At 35.9% G+C, this 22,119-nt stretch overlaps 1 protein-coding gene across 9 annotated transcripts in view; it reads left to right on the top strand.

Moving 5' to 3' along the window:
* TTLL7 (tubulin tyrosine ligase like 7) overlaps window positions 1-22,119 on the top strand; it is a 146,972-nt gene that overhangs the window by 58,228 nt on the left and 66,625 nt on the right. For 7 of the 9 annotated variants that reach the window (XM_073234195.1, XM_073234193.1, XM_073234194.1 and 4 more), the window contains 8 exons: window positions 2,924-2,994; window positions 3,202-3,333; window positions 7,468-7,589; window positions 8,469-8,536; window positions 9,929-10,087; window positions 13,104-13,320; window positions 16,848-17,012; window positions 21,610-21,768. In XM_073234195.1, coding sequence (XP_073090296.1) covers window positions 2,970-2,994; window positions 3,202-3,333; window positions 7,468-7,589; window positions 8,469-8,536; window positions 9,929-10,087; window positions 13,104-13,320; window positions 16,848-17,012; window positions 21,610-21,768 — 1,047 coding nt within the window. In that variant the 5' untranslated portion in view covers window positions 2,924-2,969. The remainder of the gene's footprint in view (window positions 1-2,923; window positions 2,995-3,201; window positions 3,334-7,467; window positions 7,590-8,468; window positions 8,537-9,928; window positions 10,088-13,103; window positions 13,321-16,847; window positions 17,013-21,609; window positions 21,769-22,119) is intronic. The other 2 variants (XM_073234199.1, XM_073234198.1) reach the window with 1 other exon arrangement.

Raw genomic sequence — 22,119 nt, 5'->3', positions numbered from 1 at the left:
TCACACCAGTAAGGATGGCTACTATCCAAAAGACAAACAACAACAAATGTTGGCGAGGTTGTGGAGAAAGGGGACCCTCCTACACTGCTGGTAGGAATGTAAATTAGTTCAACCATTGATTTAAGCAATATGGAGGTTCCTCAAAATGCTCAAAATAGAAATACCATTTGACCCAGGATTTCCACTTCTAGGAATTTACCCTAAGAACACAGCACTCCAGTATGAAAAAGACAGATGTACCCCTATGTTTATCACAGCACTATTTACAATAGCCAAGAATTGGAAGCAACCTAAGTGTCCATCAGTAGATGAATGGATAAAGAAGATGTGGTACATATACAAAATGGAATATTATTCAGCCATTAGAAGAAAACAAATCCTACCATTTGCAACAACATGTATGGAGGTAGAGGGTATTATGCTCAGTGAAATAAGCCAAGTGGGGAAAGACAAATACCAAATGATTTCACTCATCTGTGGAGTATAAGAACAAAAGAAAAACTGAAGGAACAAAACAGCAGCAGAATAACAGAACCCAAGAATGGACTGACAGTTACCAAAGGCAAAGAGATTGGGGAGAATGGGAGGGTAGGGAGAGATAAGAGTGGGGAAGAAGAAGGGGGGTATTATGATTAGTATGTATAATATGGGGTGTGGGGGAAAGGGGAGGGCTTTGTAATACTGAGAAGACAAGTAGTGATTCTACAACATCTTACTATGCTGATGGACAGTGACTGTATTGGGATTTGTGGGGAGGGACTTGGGGCAGGGGAGAGCCTATTAAACATAATATTCTTCATGTAATTGTAGATTAATGATAAAATAAAAAAAATTAAAAAATTATCTATTGATTCTTTATTTCTCTCTGTTCTTATTCCTCCTCCTCCATTCTTTGTATGTTGGTTGTTTTCTTCTGTGCTCTTTTGTGTTTCCTTTGCCTGCTTTTGTGTGTAGTTGATTTTATTTTTTGCCTTTAGTTAGTATTTGGTTGGTCTGCTTTCTTTGCTGTGATTTTATTTTCTCTGGTGACATCTATTTAGCCTTAGAAGTGCTCCCATCTAGAGCAGTCCCTCTAAAATACCCTGTATAGGTGGTTTGTGGAAGGCAAATTCCCTCAACTTTTCCTTGTCTGGGAATTGTTTAATCCCTCCTTCATATTTAAATGATAATTGTGCTGGATACTGTATTCTTAGTTCAAGGCCCTTTTGTTTCATTGCATTAAATATATCATGCCATTCTCTTCTGGCCTGTAAGGTTTCTGTTGAGAAGTCTGATGATAGCCTGATGGGTTTTCCTTTGTAGGTGACCTTTTTCCTCTCTCTGGCTGCCTTTAAAACTCTTTCCTTGTCCTTGATGTTTGCCATTTTAATTATTATGTGTCTTGGTGTTGTCCTCCTTGGGTCCCTTCTTTTGGGAGTCCTGTGTGCTTCCATGGTCTGAGCGACTATTTCCTCCCCCAGTTTGGGGAAGTTTTCAGCAATTATTTCTTCAAAGACACTTTCTATCCCTTTTTGTCTCTCTTCTTCTTCTGGTACCCCTATAATGTGGATATTGTTCTGGATTGGTCACAGAGTTCTCTTAATATTCTTTCATTTCTGGATATCCTTTTCTCTCTCTCTGCGTCAGCTTCTCTGCGTTCCTGTTCTCTGGTTTCTATTCCATTAATGGCCTCTTGCATATCGTCCATTCTGCTTTTAAATCCTTCTAGAGTTTGTGTCATTTCTGTAGTCTCCCTCCGTACTTTGTCAGTTAGCTCTTGCATTTTTCTCTGCAGCTCCATCAGCGTGGTTATGACCTTTATTTTGAATTTTTTTTCAGGAAGATTGGTTAGGTCTATCTCCCCAACCTCTTTCTTAGGGGTTGTCTCTGTTAGTCTGGCCTGGATCAAATTTTTCTGCCTTTTCATGGCGTTAGAGGTAGTTGTGGGGGGTTGGCGCATGTGTCAGCTGGGAGAATGTCTCTTCTTGCTAGTTTGTGGCCTTCATGTCCTGTGAGAACAGCGACCCCTAGCGGCTTATGCTGGGCAGCTGCGTGGAGGCGGGGCCTCCTTAGTGTGGCCCGTGTGCCTGCTGTGGGCATGGCTGGCCTCAGGCTGCTGCTCTGCTACGGTGTAGCCCTGCTGGAGGGGTAACGGGCGGGGGAGGCTCTTTATTGCTGTGAGGGGCCTCCAAACTGCGCTGCCACCCAGGGGGTTAGGGCATCCGGAGTTCCCCAGGAAGCCGCTGGGCTGAGTGCATCAGGATGCTTCCATCCGGCTGTGAGGCTCCTGTCCCTTTAAGTCTTTCAAAGAGCACTCTGTTTGCTTTTGTCCCAGTGGCGCCAGCCGCAGGGACCCGCTCTCAGATTTTACTGTCCCATTTCCTTAGTATCCAGCACACCATACACTGTGTGTCTGCACTCTGGGTGCGGATGGCTAGGGCTGGGTGTTTAGCAGTCCTGGGCTCCCTATCCCTCCTCCCTCTGACTCCTCTCCTCCCACCAGGAGCTGGGGTGGGGGGCGCTCAGGTCCCGCAAGGCCGGGGCTTGTTTCTTACCCGCTTCGCGAGGTACTTGGTTCTCGCAGGTATAGATGAGGCCTGGCTGTTGTCCCGTATCTTCTGGTCTCTCTTTTAGGGGTAGTTGTATTTGTTGTATTTTCAAAAATATATATGGTTTTGGGAGGAGATTTCCGCTGCTCTACTCATGCTGCCATCTTGGCTCCTCCCCTCTTGATTTTTAAGACTAGCATTGACATATATAAAAAAAATTTCATGAAAGCTGCTTTCTAAATGACTTTGTTTTAAAATTCCTGCAGGTACCTTCTTATCCCATAACTTCAGTGTCCTGAAATCTGAGGATTCCACCAAGATATTATGATAGGAACTCTCAGTGATTTGGGTCCGTATCCTGCTTAAACTAATGCAGGTCTTCCTGATTTCCTTAGGGTTGGTATAGCAGCACACACTGATTGCTAGTCGGCACAGACAATAATGCCATCTCTGCCTCAAGAAAGAGGTAAGCAGATTGATTTAATCCTGTCATACAATATGGATATAATAGGCCATCACTGCTTATTTTTTTAAAAAATTAAAAATTAACTGACAACTCTTAAATAACCGGAACTTATAGTTTTCCCTTTTTTGTTGGGAGGAGATTTGTGTTCTATGGTATGGAATTTTTGTTATTTCAGTGATATTTGGTTGGTTTACATTTCTTTTAAAGTTATTCAGGGACCCTCTCCCCTGGATCTGAACACAGAATTGCCTTATCAAAACACAATGAAAAGGAAAGTCAGAAAGAAGAAAAAGAAGGGAATCATTACAGCAAATGTTGCTGGGACAAAGTTTGAAATTGGTAGGTCTCTTTAGAATTAATGAGATTTTTATAACTGTAGGAAAAACTAGTTTGATATTGAAAACAATGTGGAAATTCAGAGATAATTATCTGTTGTGTAATTGATTTTTAAATGCCTTCTATAAAATTTTCTTTTTTTATGAGATATTTAACTTGTCAGTAATCAAATAGAGTATCAGTGGAAACTAAAAGCTTTAGTTACTAATGGGATAGTATTAACTATATATGATTTTGATTAATATTTAATTTTGTTCACTTAATTTTTAAGTCAAGTGTAAAGTAATAAGAACATTAGATTAAAATATTAAATGTAAAATGGAAAGTGCAAAATCTGTTTTTATTAAACGTTGAGAGCCTGACTTAAAGAACAGAGTAAAAACGTATTTTTTGATGTGCTTTAAAAAAAATTAATCTAATTCTGGTTTTTATGTGTAAGCAGTATCTGCAGTGCAGAGAATAGATAAGAATTGTTTTAAATTAAGATAATTTTGCCGAGTATTGCAAAACTCATGAATACGGCAAGAAGTCAAATAATCTTCCTCTTTTCTTAATCATTTTGCATTAAGAGTTGAAGAAAATCATATGAATCTTACCCTCGTTAATCTTTGAGAGTCTCCTTCCTATTTACAGTAATTCACCAAAGTACATCAGCAATCAGTGGAGTATTTCATTGGAATTGAGCTCCCCCAGTACTCTCTTCCCCAACTATTCCTGAGAGGAGAAGACTTACAGTGAGTTAGAGTGGGAGGTGAGATGTGAGAAGTTTAGGGTTTATTTACAGCATATTTTCTAGAGTGAGAAAACAAGAATAAGGTAACCATTGTAACAGTGATTGGCGGGTAGCATTAACTTACCCTCTCATTTTCTGCTAAGGTTCCAATGGGGCTCATAAGCATATTTGATCTAAAAAACAGTGTTTAAGCTCACTTCCCTCTCACTTTCCCAGGAAGTGTTTGGGTGGCTGAAGTTGTCTTAACATTTTTTATACTGATTCTGTATTCCTTTGCTAAGCCTGCTCAGTAGTGTTTAGCTTATCAGGGATTGTTTAGAGAATACCTAGAATAGGGGAGGGAAAGAGAATTGGCCATGTGTCAAGAAGAATGTGCTACCTTGCTTTTCATTTATTTCACCTGTGATAAACAGCAGCTTGCTTGTAACTTACTGCAACTTTGACAGGTTGAATTGTATCTTGGAAAGATAATTAAGCCATAGTCAGGACACCTATGTTTTTGCCCTGGCACTGCCTGTTTCCTCATGTAGAATATTTTGATTGTTAGTAATTTTAATACTAATTATTTTACAGCCCTTCCCCAAATATTTTCACGTGCATCACCTATTTAATCTTCCAAATAACGCTGTGAAACAGGCTGCATTACTCCCTTGCTCTCTTTTCTCCAGCCTTTCCTCACTCTAGTAGTGAATTTGAAGTGGCTAATAGCCATAAGAAAAAAAATAAGAAAAAAATAAAGACAGTAAAATATTATGAATCTTGTGTCTGGTAAAGCTACAAAATGCATTTCATGAGATCCTCTGTAGTGAGAGATGGATTTGGATTTGATTCAGGGGTTTCTAACAACCAAAGCAAATATTGAAACATAATCAATTATAGAATTCACAGTGCCCAGAAGATAAAATCATTCCAGTTATTCAAAGGAAGTATGACTTATTCTAGTCCTAGTCTTAGAGAAGTATTTCTCTCAGACTTTCTCATGGAGACACATTCTGGAATATTGAAATACATTCTCACAATAGTGCTTTAATTAATACCTTATGAAATTTCACTTTATTATTTTTATAATGCCACTTACAGAACAGTTGAAGAAACTGAAGCTCAGTGAGTTAGCAATTTGTCCAAGGTCACACAGATGGCAGAAGTGTAACTTGACCCTGAATTAATTTGGTCTAAATTCAGTGTTCTTTTTAGTATTTCATGCTGCCTAAATAAATTATGGATTGAAATTTAAAATGAACATACAGGTGTCTTTTATATCTAAAATTTAGAGACTTGTTGCATGGATTCTATTTTTAAAACTCCCAAATAGCCTGTGAGAGCTCAATGGGTCAAGGCAAAAAAAGAAAAAAAAAAGTAAGACAAACTTGTAAGATATGTATTTTTGGTGATTTTCATTAAATGAGGATGAGAAAGATTGGAAAAGGGGATATGTAAGTATGCCAGGGGAATGGGAGAAAAATGATTGCTATGGTTATCTTTATTTTACCAATGGGGAGTTTGCTTTGGCAGAGATTCAAGATAGAGGCAATTAGTTCACCTCTTTTTTTAAAAGAGCTCCTAGAAGATCAACATCTAAAACCATGAATTTAGGCTTTAGTCATCTACACCCTCCTATCCCTCCTATTTGGAAAAGAAACGTTAAAGTGATTTATTTTCTATGCAGCAGAAGATGATACCCTTAAAGAGATTCCATTTAATTTATAAAATTTTAGTTCAAACAAAATATGATTAACTTAACTGAAAAAAGGTGAAAGTTTAAAACTCAGTATTATATTTTTCTTTGAAATTTAAATGTATCAGCTGTCTAAGCTTTGAATTTCATTATTAAAGAGATTTGTATATGACTGACCTTATAAACTTGGTTTTGTAAATATGAAGAATGAATGAATCTTCCCTAATATTGTTGTATAATCTGAATGTTTCCTGCTTCACTGGCTCATGTGTATATTAATACCAGTATTTTAGTAGCTCATTACACTCCCTCCCTCCGTAACTGCCGCCAGTTCCTTTTCTGGTCTTCCCAGTTATCTCTGGGAAGTGCAGATGTTGTCTCATATACTCAGGGACAAGTCTGCTCCTGAGCTCCTGTTCTGGCCTCATCTGTGTTTTCTGCCTGTGAGGCAGCGAAAGGAGCCTCCTAGGCTGGGTTGCTATTGCCCGGCTCTCCGTAGAAACGCTTGGTAGCACAGCAGCTCCTGAGCCCTCAGGATGCCAAAGCTGCATGGTGGTCTGTGGTGGGTGAGGAAGGAACAGCTCCTCCCAGATCTTGTGTTGTGTGTTGTCACCTGGACATTCAGAAGAACCCCAAGTTTACTAAGCCTGTCAGGGAAAACAGCAGCTTCAGGTCAACAATCCTTTCTCGACCTCATCCACCTTCAGTCACTTCTTTTATACCTGTGTTCTAGGCACTAAAGCTTAAAAAGTCCTTACTCTCTCCTCAGCCAGAAAATAATCAAGAGTCTCCAGGACTTGAGGCCAGCAAATGTCTGCCTGTCGGTTTCATACTTGAGCCAAGTTTAATGAGACAGTTGATCCTTTTTTTTCCCCTTGCTATTTTTGCTCATATATAAAATACCAGTGAAAGGAAAACATTTAAAAGTGAAACACTGAAACATTGTTACACTATTCTATTAAGACTAGGAATTGTGTTGGAACTCCAAATTCATCCTAAGTATTTTGCTTTTGCTTATTTTAAGCCTGAAATTCATTGAAAGAATAATGTCAATATGTTGATTGTGATAACCAAAATCAGAGCATATAAATAGTTTGTACTAAAAAACAAGCTTTCCTCTGAGCATAAATTTTCTCAGTAGAATTAGAGGGCTAAGGGCAGATAGGAGGGCCAGTTTCCAAATCTTTACTGTGAATTCTCTTCATTATTTCATATCCTGAGTCAATATAACTGACTTGGTTTTAACTGCTAAAAATAATTTGAACTAGGGAGGTAGAAGATACAGGAGAGGTCTTATGATCAGGGACTATTTTTACCTTTTCCATTTTGTACCTAGCCCAAGGTCATGAAAGACCATCAAAGAACATTTTCCTGAGTAGATGCATTATGTTGGCTGTGTGTATGTTTTCACTGTGCCATGAATAATCACTAAACTCTTCAGGAGTGTTGTATATCTGTTAAGTCTCAAAGGATTGAAACTAAGGATCTTGGATGCAACCTAAAAACGGTTCTTCTTACTGTTGAGTACAATTTGGCCTTAGATAAATTGTTATAACTAAAAATAAGGTTATGCTATACCAATTAGTATTTTGCAAATGAAATACTGTGAGCTAAAATTTTTATGTATTACATATATAACTATATAACTATATATAAATATAAATGTTTCCACAATGAATGTGTTTCGGAAGTGTTTTGATTTTGGTTTAACTTAACTGTTTACTTGCAGTTCGTTTAGTAATAGATGAAATGGGATTTATGAAAACTCCAGATGAGGATGAAACAAGTAACCTTATATGGTGTGATTCTGCTGTTCAGCAGGAGAAGATTGCAGAGCTGCAAAATTATCAGGTGGGGACCTAATCATGACCATTTACTGGAAAGTTATTGGATCAGTTATTAGGAAAGAAATGTGAATTCCAATACAATTTTCTTTAGATAGGATTCTTAATATGTCAATACATTACAATTTAGTTCTAATTTAACTGAATAGCCTGTTTTATTGCTGTCCACTTGTACTGACTCTTTGCATGAAGCCTGCATCCCTTCCAGTTTAACTTTTAACCTCTTGCCATCTTTAAGGAAGAACTGATGGAAGAAAACTGTTTTTAGGCTGGTGCTTTGTTTTATGCTTAAAGTTGAGTTAATATAGAATAGATTGCATGGAGAGATCAGGATGTGGAAATACCTTGTAATGTCTGCTATGTGTAGCCTGGCTTTATTCTTTTATTTTTAGAATGTAATGCAAACTTGTATTTTAAAAAAGACATCAAACTAAGAAGCCAAATTCACAGAATTTTAGATTGCCGACATTTTTGTATAGCTCTTTTTCATCTGTTAGCATAGAGGGTAATACAAAATTGACTGTAGGGAAGAAATAAGTCAGTTTTCCCCAATTTTACTATAATGTTTATTTGTGTGAATATAGTAAATTGGGAATACTAAAAATAATTGGACACAAAAATACCAGTTATTCAATACAGAAAATTGTAACTTCAATATCTATCTAAACTCCCTTTTCTGATTTCTTTCAAATTTTGCAGTTTTATTCTCTGGTTACCATAGATTCTGTAACTCTATGAATTCATTGTAGGTCATTTAATTTGAAATGTTCTACATTAATGTCAATTTATTAAGACATTAAACTCAAAGGATGGATTTAACTATATTGTAGTATAAATGAATATATTTAATAAGTCAATGAGAATATTTATCTTTTTTATTTTCCAGAGGATCAACCATTTTCCAGGAATGGGGGAGATCTGTAGGAAGGATTTCTTAGCAAGAAATATGACCAAGTAATCTTCATTTTCTTATAATGGAGAAGACCTGTTCAAAGTTTATGATTGGAGTATTTTAATGCTATCTTTCATAAGGTTACATTGATTGAAATTGTATTTTAATGGAAGAGAAAGAATTTTAGAACTAGCAAGGTTTTAAAAGTTCCCTGGTTCTGTTTTTACCAAAAAACCCAAAAAACCAAACCTTTTCAAACCAGACAATGTTAGCCTATTTTTGTATTGAGATTATTTAGCTTGTTGGCTTATTCTGGATTTGACAGATAGAGATGGTAATTATTTCCCTTCTCCTGGTGGAAACAACTTTTTATAGGGTTCTCTTGGAAAAGCAATTGAACTATGATAGCCATATGAATCTCAGTTGTGAAGGCCAAGTGGCTTATGTATTCCATACCTGGGTCTCAGAATTTAGGCCCTACTTCTGTGCATACACTATAGTTCCATTTTAAGGTTTTACTGATCTCATTTGAAGACAGAATCTGCTCATCTCTAAAAGACTTGTATACATTTATAAAAAGCACCTTTTTTGAAATAGATTGTCTTTAATAGATATTTAAAAATATTCTCCTAATTTCATATATTTTTTGGGAATCAGTATATAATATATGTTTAACCTTTTGGAATAATCAAAAATGGACATTTTATACATAGTATTATCATGCATCAAATAGGCAGCCTTATTTGTAACAAATACTAAATATGTCAGATAAAACAATAAAACAGAAAAATAAAATCTAAACGTACATTGTAGCCATTAAACCACATGTATAGGCACATGTAGTTCATATCAACAAAACCTCTACTTACTCAGAGGCTTCACAAGGTTTTCTCAGAAAAGTAGTTAAACTCCAAACAACACTGGAGTAAAACGTGACCAGAAACTGCTACCTATGGGTAACCCAGAGAACTCAAAATCATCTTTAAAGATCTGACTGTGAATCATTTACTGTTGCCCATCCCCATCCCTGAGGAAGAGATAATGACTTTTTCCATATGTTACCTTGCCTTATATGTCTTTATTGTACTTAGCACATTGTATTTCATTAATAGTCTATATGTAAATTCCTTAGAGCAGAAATCATAATAATTTATCTTAATTATCCCCAGTACCTATCACATAGTATGTACCCAAATAAATGTTTGATCTACTACTAAGTTAATACATAAGACAGAGATTCTTGTCTATTTTTTTTCATTGATATATCCCCATTGTCTAGAACAATGCCTAGCACATAATAGATGCTTAACAGACATTTGTTGAGTGAGTCTATGATTGAACCAATAAATGAAGAAATGGAATATAAATCCTTGTAAATGTCAGTAGCACAGAGAAAGAAAAAAATTTAAAAATTTTGAATACAAATTGCTTTTCACATTACCTCTAATTTGCAGAATGATCAAGTGCCGGCCACTGGATTATACCTTTGTTCCTCGAACGTGGATCTTTCCTGCTGAATATACACAATTCCAGAACTATATGAAAGAATTGAAGAAGAAAAGAAAGCAGAAAACTTTTATAGTAAAACCAGCTAATGGTGCAATGGGTCATGGGTAGGTATTTTTTACCCAGAATATATAAAAATAAAAAATAAAAAAAGGAAAAGAATATATGTGAGCATTCACTCATGTCTGAGTACTTATATGAAAAATAAAAAAGTAGGTTCCTTTCTACTGCTCTTTTGGAACTAAATATTTAATAAGTCCTTTCAACCTGTTTCACAGGGTTCACTAATTCGATTTAAAAATTAAATCAATAGGTTTTGAGACTTTAATAGGAGAAAACAAAAAAGAGAAAAAAAGATGTTTTCTAATTTTTTCTTAAACATAAAATTTGCATTTATAATAATTTTAGATTAAGGTTGAAGAGTAAAATTCAGTTGATAAAATAGAGCTAAACTGACAGGGAGAAAGAAATGGAAAGGGGATTAACTCTTCACAACTAGAATCTTAAAGCAAATTATGTATCTGCTTTACAGATAAGTTTTTTTCATTATGTAGCTATGGTAATTATATTTAAAATGAATAAAACATATTTTAAGCTGAAGTGCCAAGAACTAGACATGTTATCTTAGAATGGATTATACAACTTAATATTCCTGTTTCCTTTTGCTTTCATATGTTAGCTTTTTGCAATGTACTTTTTCAAGGAAAGTGTGGCTGAGGCTGCTGTTAATAAAAAACATCAGTCATTTTAATCTTGTGATTTAAAAAGCTGTGGGAAAAAAGATGTTTGGAAATGTAGCTGCCAGGTAAATTACAGTTCAACAAACTTCCTTTTAAGTTTTAATCATAATTTAATGATTTAATCAGACATTATTTTTACCCATAGTAATTTTAAAAATAAACTACATGTAGTATTAGTCAGAATTTTATGTTAATTGTTTAATGTAAAGTTGGTTCACCATATGTTCGTATCAAAGGAAAATTATTTTGGAGGGTAAATACTTGAGGTTCAGAATTTTCTCAATGTTAAACATTAATGTTAAAATTTATATGTTACTATATTTAATGTTAGAACATTATAAATAAGTAATAATCTTCTTTATTCATTCATCTATTGATGGACACTTAGATTGCTTCCAAATGTTGGCTGCCACAGATATAAATACAGTGGTGCATATACCTTTTTGCACTTCTGTTTTTGTTTTCTTCTCGTAAATCTTCAGAAGTGGAAGTACTGGATTGTATGGTATTTCTGTTTTTGATTTTTTGAGGAGCTCCTCCATGCTGTTTTCTATAGTGTCTGTACCATTGTGAATTCCTCCCAACAGTGCATGAGGGTTCCCTTTTTCCAAATCCTCACCAACACTTGTTTCTGATGAGAAATTAGCTGCTCATCTTGTTGAGAAGCTCTTGGGCATGATAAGTAGCTTCAGTCTTGCTACTTTGAACATTGTCTTGGCTTTTGACAGTTCTATTATAGTATGTCTTATTGGGGAATCTCAAGTTCATCCTACTTGGAGTTTATTGGGCTTCTTGGATATGTAGGTTAATATATTTTTTATCATATTGGGAAGTTTTCAGCTATTAATTCATCAGATAGATATTCTTTCTGCCCCTTTCTCTCACGTTTTGGGACTCTCATTATATATATGTTGGTAATCGTGATGGTCTCCTACAGGGCTCTTAGGTACTGTTCATTTTTCATTTTTTTCTCTCTGTTCCTCACACTAGTTAATCTCAACTGACCTGTCTTCAAATTCAATGATTCTTTTTCTGCCTTCCAAAATCTGTTTTGTTTCAGCTATGTAGTTTTCAACTCCAGAAGGTTCTTCTTCATCCCCATTTAAAAAAATAATTTCTTATCTCTTGATATTTTCTCTTTGGTGAGATAATGTTCTCATGGCTTTGTCCAGTTATTTTCACATGGTTTCCTTTAGCTTTTTGAACAAATTTACAATGGTCGATTTAAAAAATTGGTTGTCCCAATGTCTGGGTTTCTTCAGGGACATTTTCTATTAATTGATAATTTTCCTGTGTGGGGGCCATATTTTTTCCTTGCTTGATTCATATATTGCAGATTGGATGTTGTGAATATGGTAATGTAGCAACTCTGGAAATTAGATTCTCACCTCTCTCTAGGGTCTTCAGTTGCTGCTTGTTGTATTTTTTATTTATTTGTGTAGTGACCTTTCTGTAAAGTCTGTGTTCTTTGCTGTGTGTGGCCACTGAAGTTTCTGTTTTAAGTCACTGGCTAACTAGTAATGGGGCAGAGATTTCCTTAAACACTTGGAACAAAAAAAACCCCCAAAAACCAAAATTTAAGTAGGCTGTTTACAGTTGACTTAGGATTCATTTCCTGCTTGTAGAGAGCCCAATGGTTAGCCAGACATTAGAGTTTAGGACCTCCTCTGGTCTTCTCTGAGTGGGCACCTAGTCCTGGGCATGCACAAGGCTTTCTAGATACTCAGTAATATGTCTGAGCTTTTTAAAGCTCTTAATTCCCAAAGATTCTCATTCTTCAGTCTATCTCCCCAATCTTTTCAATCTACTTTTTTTGCCCAACCATTATTTGTTGCTCCGGGCAGCAGGGACTGTTATGTACTTCCAATAATTGCCCTACATTTAGCTGCTTCAGTACTGGAAGAGTTCCCAGTTAGGCAAGATAAAAGCAAACCCTTTGAGGTCCTCTAGGGAGCTTCCAGACAGGTAAAAAATACATGTATACCACAAAATAAGGTCTGTACTGCTTCCTCTAGAGCCAGTACCTGGAGTGGGAACATAGGCTGTTATTTAAGGCTATTGCTAATCTGGCAGCTAAGGGAATGGACTAGAGTAAGTTAAAATGCTACATAGCCCTTACATAGATTCAGCTATTTTTGTTTGTTCATTGTTTTTTTTGTGTGTGTGTGTGTGCATAAGTGTTCTCTAGTTGTTACAAGCTTTTGGTTAGTTTCCAGGGTTCCAAAGAAGTTGAATCCATTAATATTTTTGGTTATTCATTGCTTTTGTGGAGGTAAAGACTTTGAAATTCCCTACTCCACCATTTTCTTCTTGAATACTTAAACTTTATAAACATCTTGCCTCCATGTCACATGATTCTGTTAATTCTTTTCTTTACATTTAGGATTTCTCTGATAAGAAATGGTGACAAACTTCCATCTCAGGATCATTTGATTGTTCAAGAATACATTGAAAAGCCTTTCCTAATGGAAGGCTACAAGTTTGATTTGCGAATTTATATTCTCATAACATCGTGTGATCCACTAAAAATATTTCTCTACCATGATGGACTTGTGCGAATGGGAACAGAGAAGTACATTCCACCTAATGAGTCCAATTTGGTAAGTGCTATCAGACAGAATCTATGATTTTATTCCTTTGTTCAATGTGGACTTTTAAAGCACCTATTGTATATAAAGATTACATGAATCAAAGTCCATTCTTTTAGGTTTTTATAGTCTGGAGAATTGTATACATAAACAAGGCTGCTTCTAACTTTTATAGACAGCTTTGTGAAAATTAAGAAAAAAAAGATGTCTGCTCAAGGCAGACTAATTAAAAAGGCACTCCCTCTGGGTGCTGTGAGCACAAGGATGCATTTCAAGGCATCCATGTGTAGATAGTGGCCTTGTATAGCAATGACACATGCACATGTATATGCAGTATCCCTGTATAGAAATGGATTTCAAAGTACAAATGTGTATGAAGTGGCCCTGGACAGAAATGACTTATAAATAGTGATAAAGTGTCATGGTTTTGAGTATAGGGATAGTTGGGTATTCAGCTCCTCATGGAGGAGATGGTATTGGAGCAGGATTTATATAAAAGGTACAGTTTAAACATGTAGAGTGTTGGCGAAAGTATATGAAACAGAGAAATTAGAAGTTATCAATAAGTAGAGTTACTTAATTTTTTTGAACAAAACAGAAGATTGTACATTTACACTGACCAAATACAAAGTATAGACATACATTGGCACTTTCAGTGTGCATTTTTAAGTTTATTAAGAGCTTTCTGTAGGTATTTTTCCAACTATCTAAAATTAAGATTTCCTTAGTGCAGCCATACATATTGATGAAACTTATAACTGCGATTTATAGTTTAGGAAGGTTAAACTCTAATTATCATAATTTATCATGAAAGTCATAAACTGTAATTTATAGTTTTGTGAAGGTCAATCCGTAATTTATTATTCATACTTCAAAGTTTAGTTAACCTTTAACCTTATTTTTGTATCTATTAATTATATGAAGAATTACAATTACGTATTGTTTTCCTTTTTGTCATAGGCCTGATTATTGTTCTCCAGTATTATGCACATAATTTATTTCATTAAGAGTGGTCATATTTTAGAAATTAAATAATGAATGATCATAAATGTTGCTATGTTCAGTTAACCTGGCAAAGGAGGAATAAGGAAACTCACATTTTCACAGGAAAGGAAGATAAAGAGTCATCTTTTTGAAGGTCATAATCCGGATGTGGATATATCCAATTGCCAATTAATGTTTGGACTCTACTGCATTCTAGGCATTGTGCTGATTTTGGAAAAACAGTGACCAAGACGGATACAGCACTTGACCTTACAAAAGCAATGGTCTAGTGGGGAGGAAGACAATAAAATAAGCAAGTGTTCTACCAGATGGTGATTTTAATGATCTAAGAAATTGAGGGTGCTATGGTAGCGCATAGAAGGGGCATCTAGCCCAGTTGGAGATAGACATTAGAAATGATCTTTGAAAAGTGAATATGAATAATGAGGGGTTAGCCAGATGGAGGGTAGGATGGAGTAGGGTGGAACTCCAGGCAGAAAAATGGCCCAGAAGTAAGAGGGAGTGTGGTATGTCTGGAGAAAGCAGACATGTGTAGTATGGCTAATGTACAAACTGAGAAGGCGAAGGAATTCAGAGATATGTATGGAGAGTCCTCGGCTCTTGTAGTGTTTTGTATGCCATGTCTTAGATTTTAGAATTTAACCTAAGAAGAAGGAAACATTGATATATTTTAAAGAAGGGAAAGAAGGAATGAGATTGGTGTTTTAAGAAGGTCACCTGATCTACAGTGTGCAGAATGAGGTTGGGTGCAGATGGGAGAGACTAGAGTAAGAAAGGCAAGGAACTGTATTCTAGTCTAACCACATGTGAGGGGAAAGGTAACTTAATTTGACGTATTAGCAGTAGGGTTAGATAAGAGTAAGAACATAGATTTAAGATATCTTTATGATAACATGGATAACAATTAAAGATTGATAAACTATATGTAAGGAGATCATAAGACAGAATTTCAGACACTGAAATATAATAAATATTCATTTTTGCTACCAATGTGGCAGTCAGTCAATCCTTGAAAAGTTTGTATATATCAATTCATTATATTGAGCCTATGTGCTGAAAAATAGGGTAGGGAATGGTTACACCCTTTTCATCCCTTGCAGGTTGCTATTTGGTTCATAGCTGCCTTCACTTCTCATTATGGCAGACATCCAACTGAACTGGCACTGAACCGTTTAGAAGGGGATTTGTATCAAGGTAGATGTGAGACTGTGAAATTCCAAATCTACTTACAAAGATAATGTTTTAAGAAAGATGCAAAGTTCCATTTCTTGTTTATTTTTTCACTACAATACTAGAATTTTTACAATTTTATTATTTGTTTTAAGACATTTTTTACCAGTTGGAGAGCTCAAACAATTATTTTCCAGCCTTTATAAAAATTAAAAATGACAAATATTATGGAAACTCAGAAATGTTATGGTTTGAATTTTACTTTTCTTTAAGACAAGCATAGGTTTATGCTCTTTCTTTTAAATATCACTTAATTTAAAGATTTTTTTTCATAGTTTCATGGGGATAGGAACTGTGTCTGCCTTGTTCATCATTAACCAGGTAGGTTAGTAAACAACAATCAAGTGATTAGTTCTGAATATTTGCTTGAAAGATTCTGTAGACCTAAGTCACTGCAGTGAAAATAAAATGTGATATAAATATACTTGGTTATTAACAAACCAAAATATTAATCATGTGCATGAAGCATGTATTTATTGTGATGCAGCTTTGTCATCTAAAGTAATCTCTGGGAGTAGGATCATGAAGGTATAATTACAGACTTGAATGTTTATACTAGATTGATAAGGAGTCATTAGATGTGTATTAATTGACAGTTACAAAGTTTTAAATTTTGGATTCTTTTTCAAGTTTAGTTGAGAATCACAGTATAAACAAACATGAGAATATAAAGAAACTTAACATAAAAGCCCCAATATAGAGCACTGTGAATTTGCTGTCCATCACTTAGACTCCAGTGTTGTATGGTACTGGCTGTTGACTAGGTGCACTCAGTCTAGTTGATGAGTCCATGGCCACCTGGTCAGTGATCGAGGGCAGAGGTTGTGCTGGGCAGTCCTGTTTGTTGGTTTATGCTGCTTACTTGAGCTTTCATTTCAAAAACTTTTCTCTGAAAAGACACAGAATGTTCTCTCAGAAAATTCCTTTCCCAAATTTTGTTGAAAACTGTGACTAACAACATTAAAAACAAATGAATAAACAAAAACAAACATAGAGCCACTTTTCTTGCTCATCAATATATAGTTTCACACTTTCATTTAGTAACTGTATATTCTTATTATTTTAATACTTCTTATGATATATTTTGAACAACGTAAAGTGATTCTGCAGATGACTACATTTGCAATCCTTTTAAGGGAATGCAGCATTGTTTAATTGGAAAATTATTTAAATAATCATGAAACTGTCAGTCTGTGTATTTTAAACTTTAAAATTGTCTTTCCTGTTCAGATGCTTTCTTTTCTGTGAGACCCCCTGGTTCTAGAATCCTACAGGTGGTAACACTTGGTCCTTCCTTGTTACAGACCCAGTTATACATGCATCTGACCAACTACTCTGTAAACAAGCACAACGAGCGCTTTGAAAGGGATGAAACTGAAAACAAAGGCAGCAAACGTTCCATCAGATGGTTTACAGAATTCCTGCAAGCAAATGAACATGATGTTGCTAAGTTTTGGAGTGATATTTCAGTAAGATTATATACCATTTCACAATTATAACTCTTTCCTTAGATTATTTTCAGGATCATCGACATTTTGAATAGAGAACTGATTACATTAGATTGGGGAACTAGTGTGTTTTCATGCAGGTGGTGAAATTTGTGATGGCCCTTAATAAACAAGTGATATTATTACTGCTAGGGATAGGAGAGTGGAAATTCTAGGTGAAGACAAAAGCCTAAGTAAAAGCATGGGGTATAAGAATAGTGATCCATCAGTTTGGCACACGGTATTTGTTTGTGGGGTTTGTGGGGATGAACCACTGAGAATACATGTGGAGGCCAAATTTTCGGTCTGAAAATTAAGGCCTAACTTGGTAGGCAGTAAAGTTTCATTCCTTCCAGTTTTTCAGGGAGAAGAATAATATGGCCAAAGTCTATGAGTTTAAAAGACAAATCTGGAAATGGGTGTAGGATGGGTTAGAATGAAACCAAGAGTAGGTAGAGGAGAGCACTTGGGAGTAGTGTAAATGAAAAGAATGGCCTGAATTGAACCACAGTAAAAGGGGTGACAATGAGGTAAGCATTGGGGTTAATTGAATGTCCAGAATGGGGGAGAAGGAGTATTCAGAGAGTCCTCTGCAGTTTTAAGGAGGGATTATAGGGAAAATGGGTGTGGCATTATCTGAAATAGTGGAGGAAGGAATTTGTTTTGAGAAGGTACAGAGCTTAATTTTTCAGATGAATGAAAGAGTTCTATTCATTCATTCATTCAGTAACCATTTATTGAACCCATAATATAAGCCTGTCTCTGGCTGATAATTTGGAGATTTGTAAGATATAGCTCTAGTCCTCAAAAACCTTAGAGTTTGGTAGGAAAAATCTACACATAAATTGTCGGTGAAATGCAATGTAGTGAAAAGCAACAGAGGCATGCATTGGCTCTATGGGCATGTAGGGGAACTTACATACAGTATAGGATGGGGATAGGAGGACGTCTTCGTGGAGGCACTTACTCTTGAACTAAATGTTAGATGTTGAACTTGAAATGGTGTTTCTGGTAGAAAGATGAAGCAGGAAGTTAAAAGTGTATGTTTGGGGTACAGTTGACCATGACAGTGGATGGGATTCCAAACTGTAAGGGTAAAGTGAGAAAAGGAAATAGATATGAGAACATAAGTTTGGTGAAACAGATCCTTTATTAATCCCAGCAGAAGTATTAAGATCGTATTCAAAGTTAGAAGAGTGTGTCTGTTGAAAGTACTTAATATGATTAGGGCTGTACAATTTGATCTTTCTTTTGGGGACAAATGTATTATTTAAATAAATCTATCGTGGAAGATGGGCATGAAAATTCAGAGTTAACTGAACTTGGTTCTCTTGAGAAAATCAGAGGAAAAATCAGCATCATAATATTTACCCTTGTGTAGATTTTGTTGGATGTTTTTGTTTACACCTTCTTTTCTATATCACAGAATGTAAATCCAAAGCCTTTAGTTGTCAAACAAGTAAGAAGGAGAGGAGAGAAGCAGTCTGGGTAGAAGTAAATAGGGTGTGCTGGGAACTGTGGTAATCTTAAGAGCAAAAGAGGTCCCAAGGGAGTAGATACCACTCAGCACCAGCCTATTGGTGCCACATGATATTTTGGATCCAGTGTGGTTCATTCTTGTGATTTGTTAATGGAAGCCATAAATTTGATTTGTAAATGTTGGCAACACATACAAAATTTTTAAAAATATAGGGACCCCACCACAAATGTTTGTCATCAGGATTTGGTTAGATGCCTACCAACTTGTTAACTTTCTGTTGAATCTTCCTAAGAGGCTAAATACATTAAAACAAGGAATTTGATTACATTAATGCCATGCTTATTTATTTACACATTTATTTATTTCATCAAGGCCAATTTTGTGGAAATTCAAAAAAGTATTCTAATAATGATATTTTACTATCATAGTGGGCCAGAGCATCAAACTGGTAAAATTTGTTATTCCTGGACAGTAGTTCTTTGATGAAAGATCATACATCTTTGTACATCTACTTGGATGATTGAAGGAATGGGTCAATTGATGAATAGCTCACTCAACTGAGAAAGCTTTATATACTCTGTGATATTCTTTTTTTTTTTTTTAACAAAGTTTTCACTTCAACATGGATTTTGTTCTTTGGGGAAGTCTGTGAAAAGGAGGATCCTGTTGGGCTGTCTTATTGAGAAATGTATAGAGAGAGTCAGAAAAGTGAGCATCACTAGCTTTACATACATTGGTTTTATGTGGTACTTTCCTCACATAAATCGAATTAGGAGAAGGTGTACAAGTCAGTGCAATACTAATGAAATGGTATGGAAATTAACTTTTCTGTTAAAGTCTAAAGTATACTTTTCAGGTATGACCTGAACACAACCAGTGAAAACCTATTAAGCTGACACATTCATGATCTCTTCTGTAAACGGGTAAATTCTGTGTCATTCTTGCCTACATTAGTTAGAATGTTTATTAGTAATAATACTTAGTAATAATTAAGCAGTTAATACTTAATAAGGTATTAACTTTCCCAAGTACATTTTTTATAATTATCTTGTCAAACTGACTACACTTATGTAGTTACTTAAAAACTGGCCTTTATTAAGAATTGTAAATACTTTATAAAGATGTCTGTTTAAGGTGAATCAATGAGATAAAAAGAGAATGACAGGAGGTGGAGAAGGTAATGATGAAGTAAATTTTTATCTTAATGCCATAGTTTACAAATTTCATGAATTTAACTTAGGACTTTTTTTTTCAAAGACCTCTTTTTTGGAGGTAAGTTGTCTAAAAAGTAATTGTCTCTATATGAAAACCAACATTCAACATCCTCTCTGAAGCTGAGATGTATGCTTTAGTGCTGGTCAAGAACAAATAAATCAATAGAAAACCAGGCCATTGAGGTTAAAATAGTGACTGCTTTTTATATGGGTACAAATCTACAAATCATTCCAAAGCAATGATGCTATATTAGAAATTCTCAAAAGCATTAGTGGAATTTGATTTATATGTTTCAAATTCCACACTGATTTTCACATATACCTGCAGTCTTGTCTTTACATTCCTGAAAGTATGTTGTTTTTTATGTAGGGAAAAACACAGATTTGTAATTCAGGGTTTATTAATTAATATTCACTTATCCTCCCTGTCTTCACACGCTTATTACTCTAAAGGCACTTTCTCTTACTTTCCAGTGGTTTCAGTAATGACTGTATGAAATGGCTCTTTGTCTGTTATCATTATATACTTGGTATTACTATTACTTTATTTTTAATAACATTTTCTTGGAACAGCCTCTCATGGCATCTCTGATACTTAGCCCCATATATGATCTGGGTTGGGATTCTGGGTGACAGGTTAATTTCTGCCTCCCATTTTTTCTCCCATGTAATAAACATTGCTCCCACAAGGTAGGAGAGGGTTTGTATCTGACCTGGCGTATGAGGTGGAGCTCTAGAGGATTAACTCTAACAATAGTAGTAGTTAAGTTGCTAATACTGGACATTTACCCTCTTCTCAGCACTATGCTCAGAGTTTTACTGGGAGTCTCCTTGTTCTTACATCCTTTTGCAGCAGGTATTATTACTGTGTTCAGTTTACATTTGGGAGAAATTAGACTCACAGAGCTTTACGCAACATGACTGAGGTTGTACATCTAGCAAACAGCAAAGCCAGGAACAATCCCAGAAAGTCTGACTTGTTAACTGCTGGGCTATATTGTCTATACCTGTAGAGAGGGAGTCAGAAAGCCAGTGATACAGCTTTTCCACATTCCAAAAGCTTGTTCTCAAACTTTAGTGACCCAACTTTGTGTTTTATTAACGTTAGTAACTCACTCTGTGTCCTTAATGAAAACGTTGATAGGTATGGCAGTATTCTTAGCTCAGATAGACCTTGTGAACTACAAGATCATTGCCGCACAGCCCAGCTCTCTTAGCGTCTGTCCTCCCAGGCCTCCCAGCTTTTGTCTAAGTGGAGGTTCTACAGTGCTGTTTGTGAAATTTGGTTTACGCCTTGGAATTTTTCCTCCTTGCCACTCCTAAACCTTTCTGAATGGTTTCTGAGAAGGCTAGCAAAAGGTCCTACCCTTACTTAACAAACAGAAGCCACATTTTTCAACTTCTCTTTTACTCATCTGTTCACAAATGTTTTGAGCATCTGCTCAATGCCAGGCACTATCGTAGGCAGTGGGAATGGGTTTGTGCATAAGACAGACAAGGACCCTGCTTTAACGAAAAAGATCAAGATCAGCTGGTTCTCTGCTGTGTGTGGCAGTGTAAGGTACCACCATGGCTGCTTTCGGCTCTGGGATTGGGGAAGGCCTCTCTCTGTCTCAAGGAGCCAGTCATGGGAATATCGGGGGAAGAGTCGTCCCAGAAGAGGAACACGAAGGAGCCCAAAAAATGCAAGCATGGCTGTAGCATGGCAGGCAGGGGAGGGGTTGGATGCAGTGAAGTCAGAGCCACAGCAGGGGCTACATGCCATAGAGCTTTGTGAACTCCTCCAGGATGCTAGTTTGTAAGTCTAGGCCTTAGTTCCATACACGTAAATGCGATACAAATTAATTAGACATTTTAACCTTTTTAAAAACCACTGTTCTTGTAGGAATTGGTTGTAAAGACTCTGATTGTAGCAGAACCTCATGTCCTACATGCATATCGAATGTGCAGACCTGGTCAATCTCCGGGAAGTGAAAGTGTTTGCTTTGAAGTCCTGGGATTTGATATTTTGTTGGACAGAAAACTGAAGCCATGGCTCTTGGAGGTAAGGCTCTTTTTAAAGAATGAGAAGTTACCACTGTTCTTGTGTATGAAGACAGATGTTTTTTCAAAGTACTTGGCACAGTTTTTTCATTAACTGAGCAGAAAGAGGTCTGAGTGGAGTATGGGGGAGGAAGAAAACTAAAATTCGGAAAATAGAACAGTTCCAAGAATGGACCAATAAGTGTTTGATACTACTTTCCTCAGATTAGTATTGAGTAAATTTCTAGGCTAGGAATTTTGTGTGTATGTGTGGATCTGCTTTTACTTATTTGTTATCTTCCTCCACTATTTTCTCAACCTCAAGGCTTCTACCACTTCTGGATGTTGTCTTCCCTCTGAGTGGGTATCTAGG

Source organism: Manis javanica, chromosome 4, assembly GCF_040802235.1.
Source record: "Manis javanica isolate MJ-LG chromosome 4, MJ_LKY, whole genome shotgun sequence".
Lineage (NCBI taxonomy): Eukaryota > Metazoa > Chordata > Mammalia > Pholidota > Manidae > Manis > Manis javanica.
The sequence above is the reverse complement of the archived record's forward strand: the minus strand, read 5'-3'. Positions and strand labels throughout refer to the sequence as shown.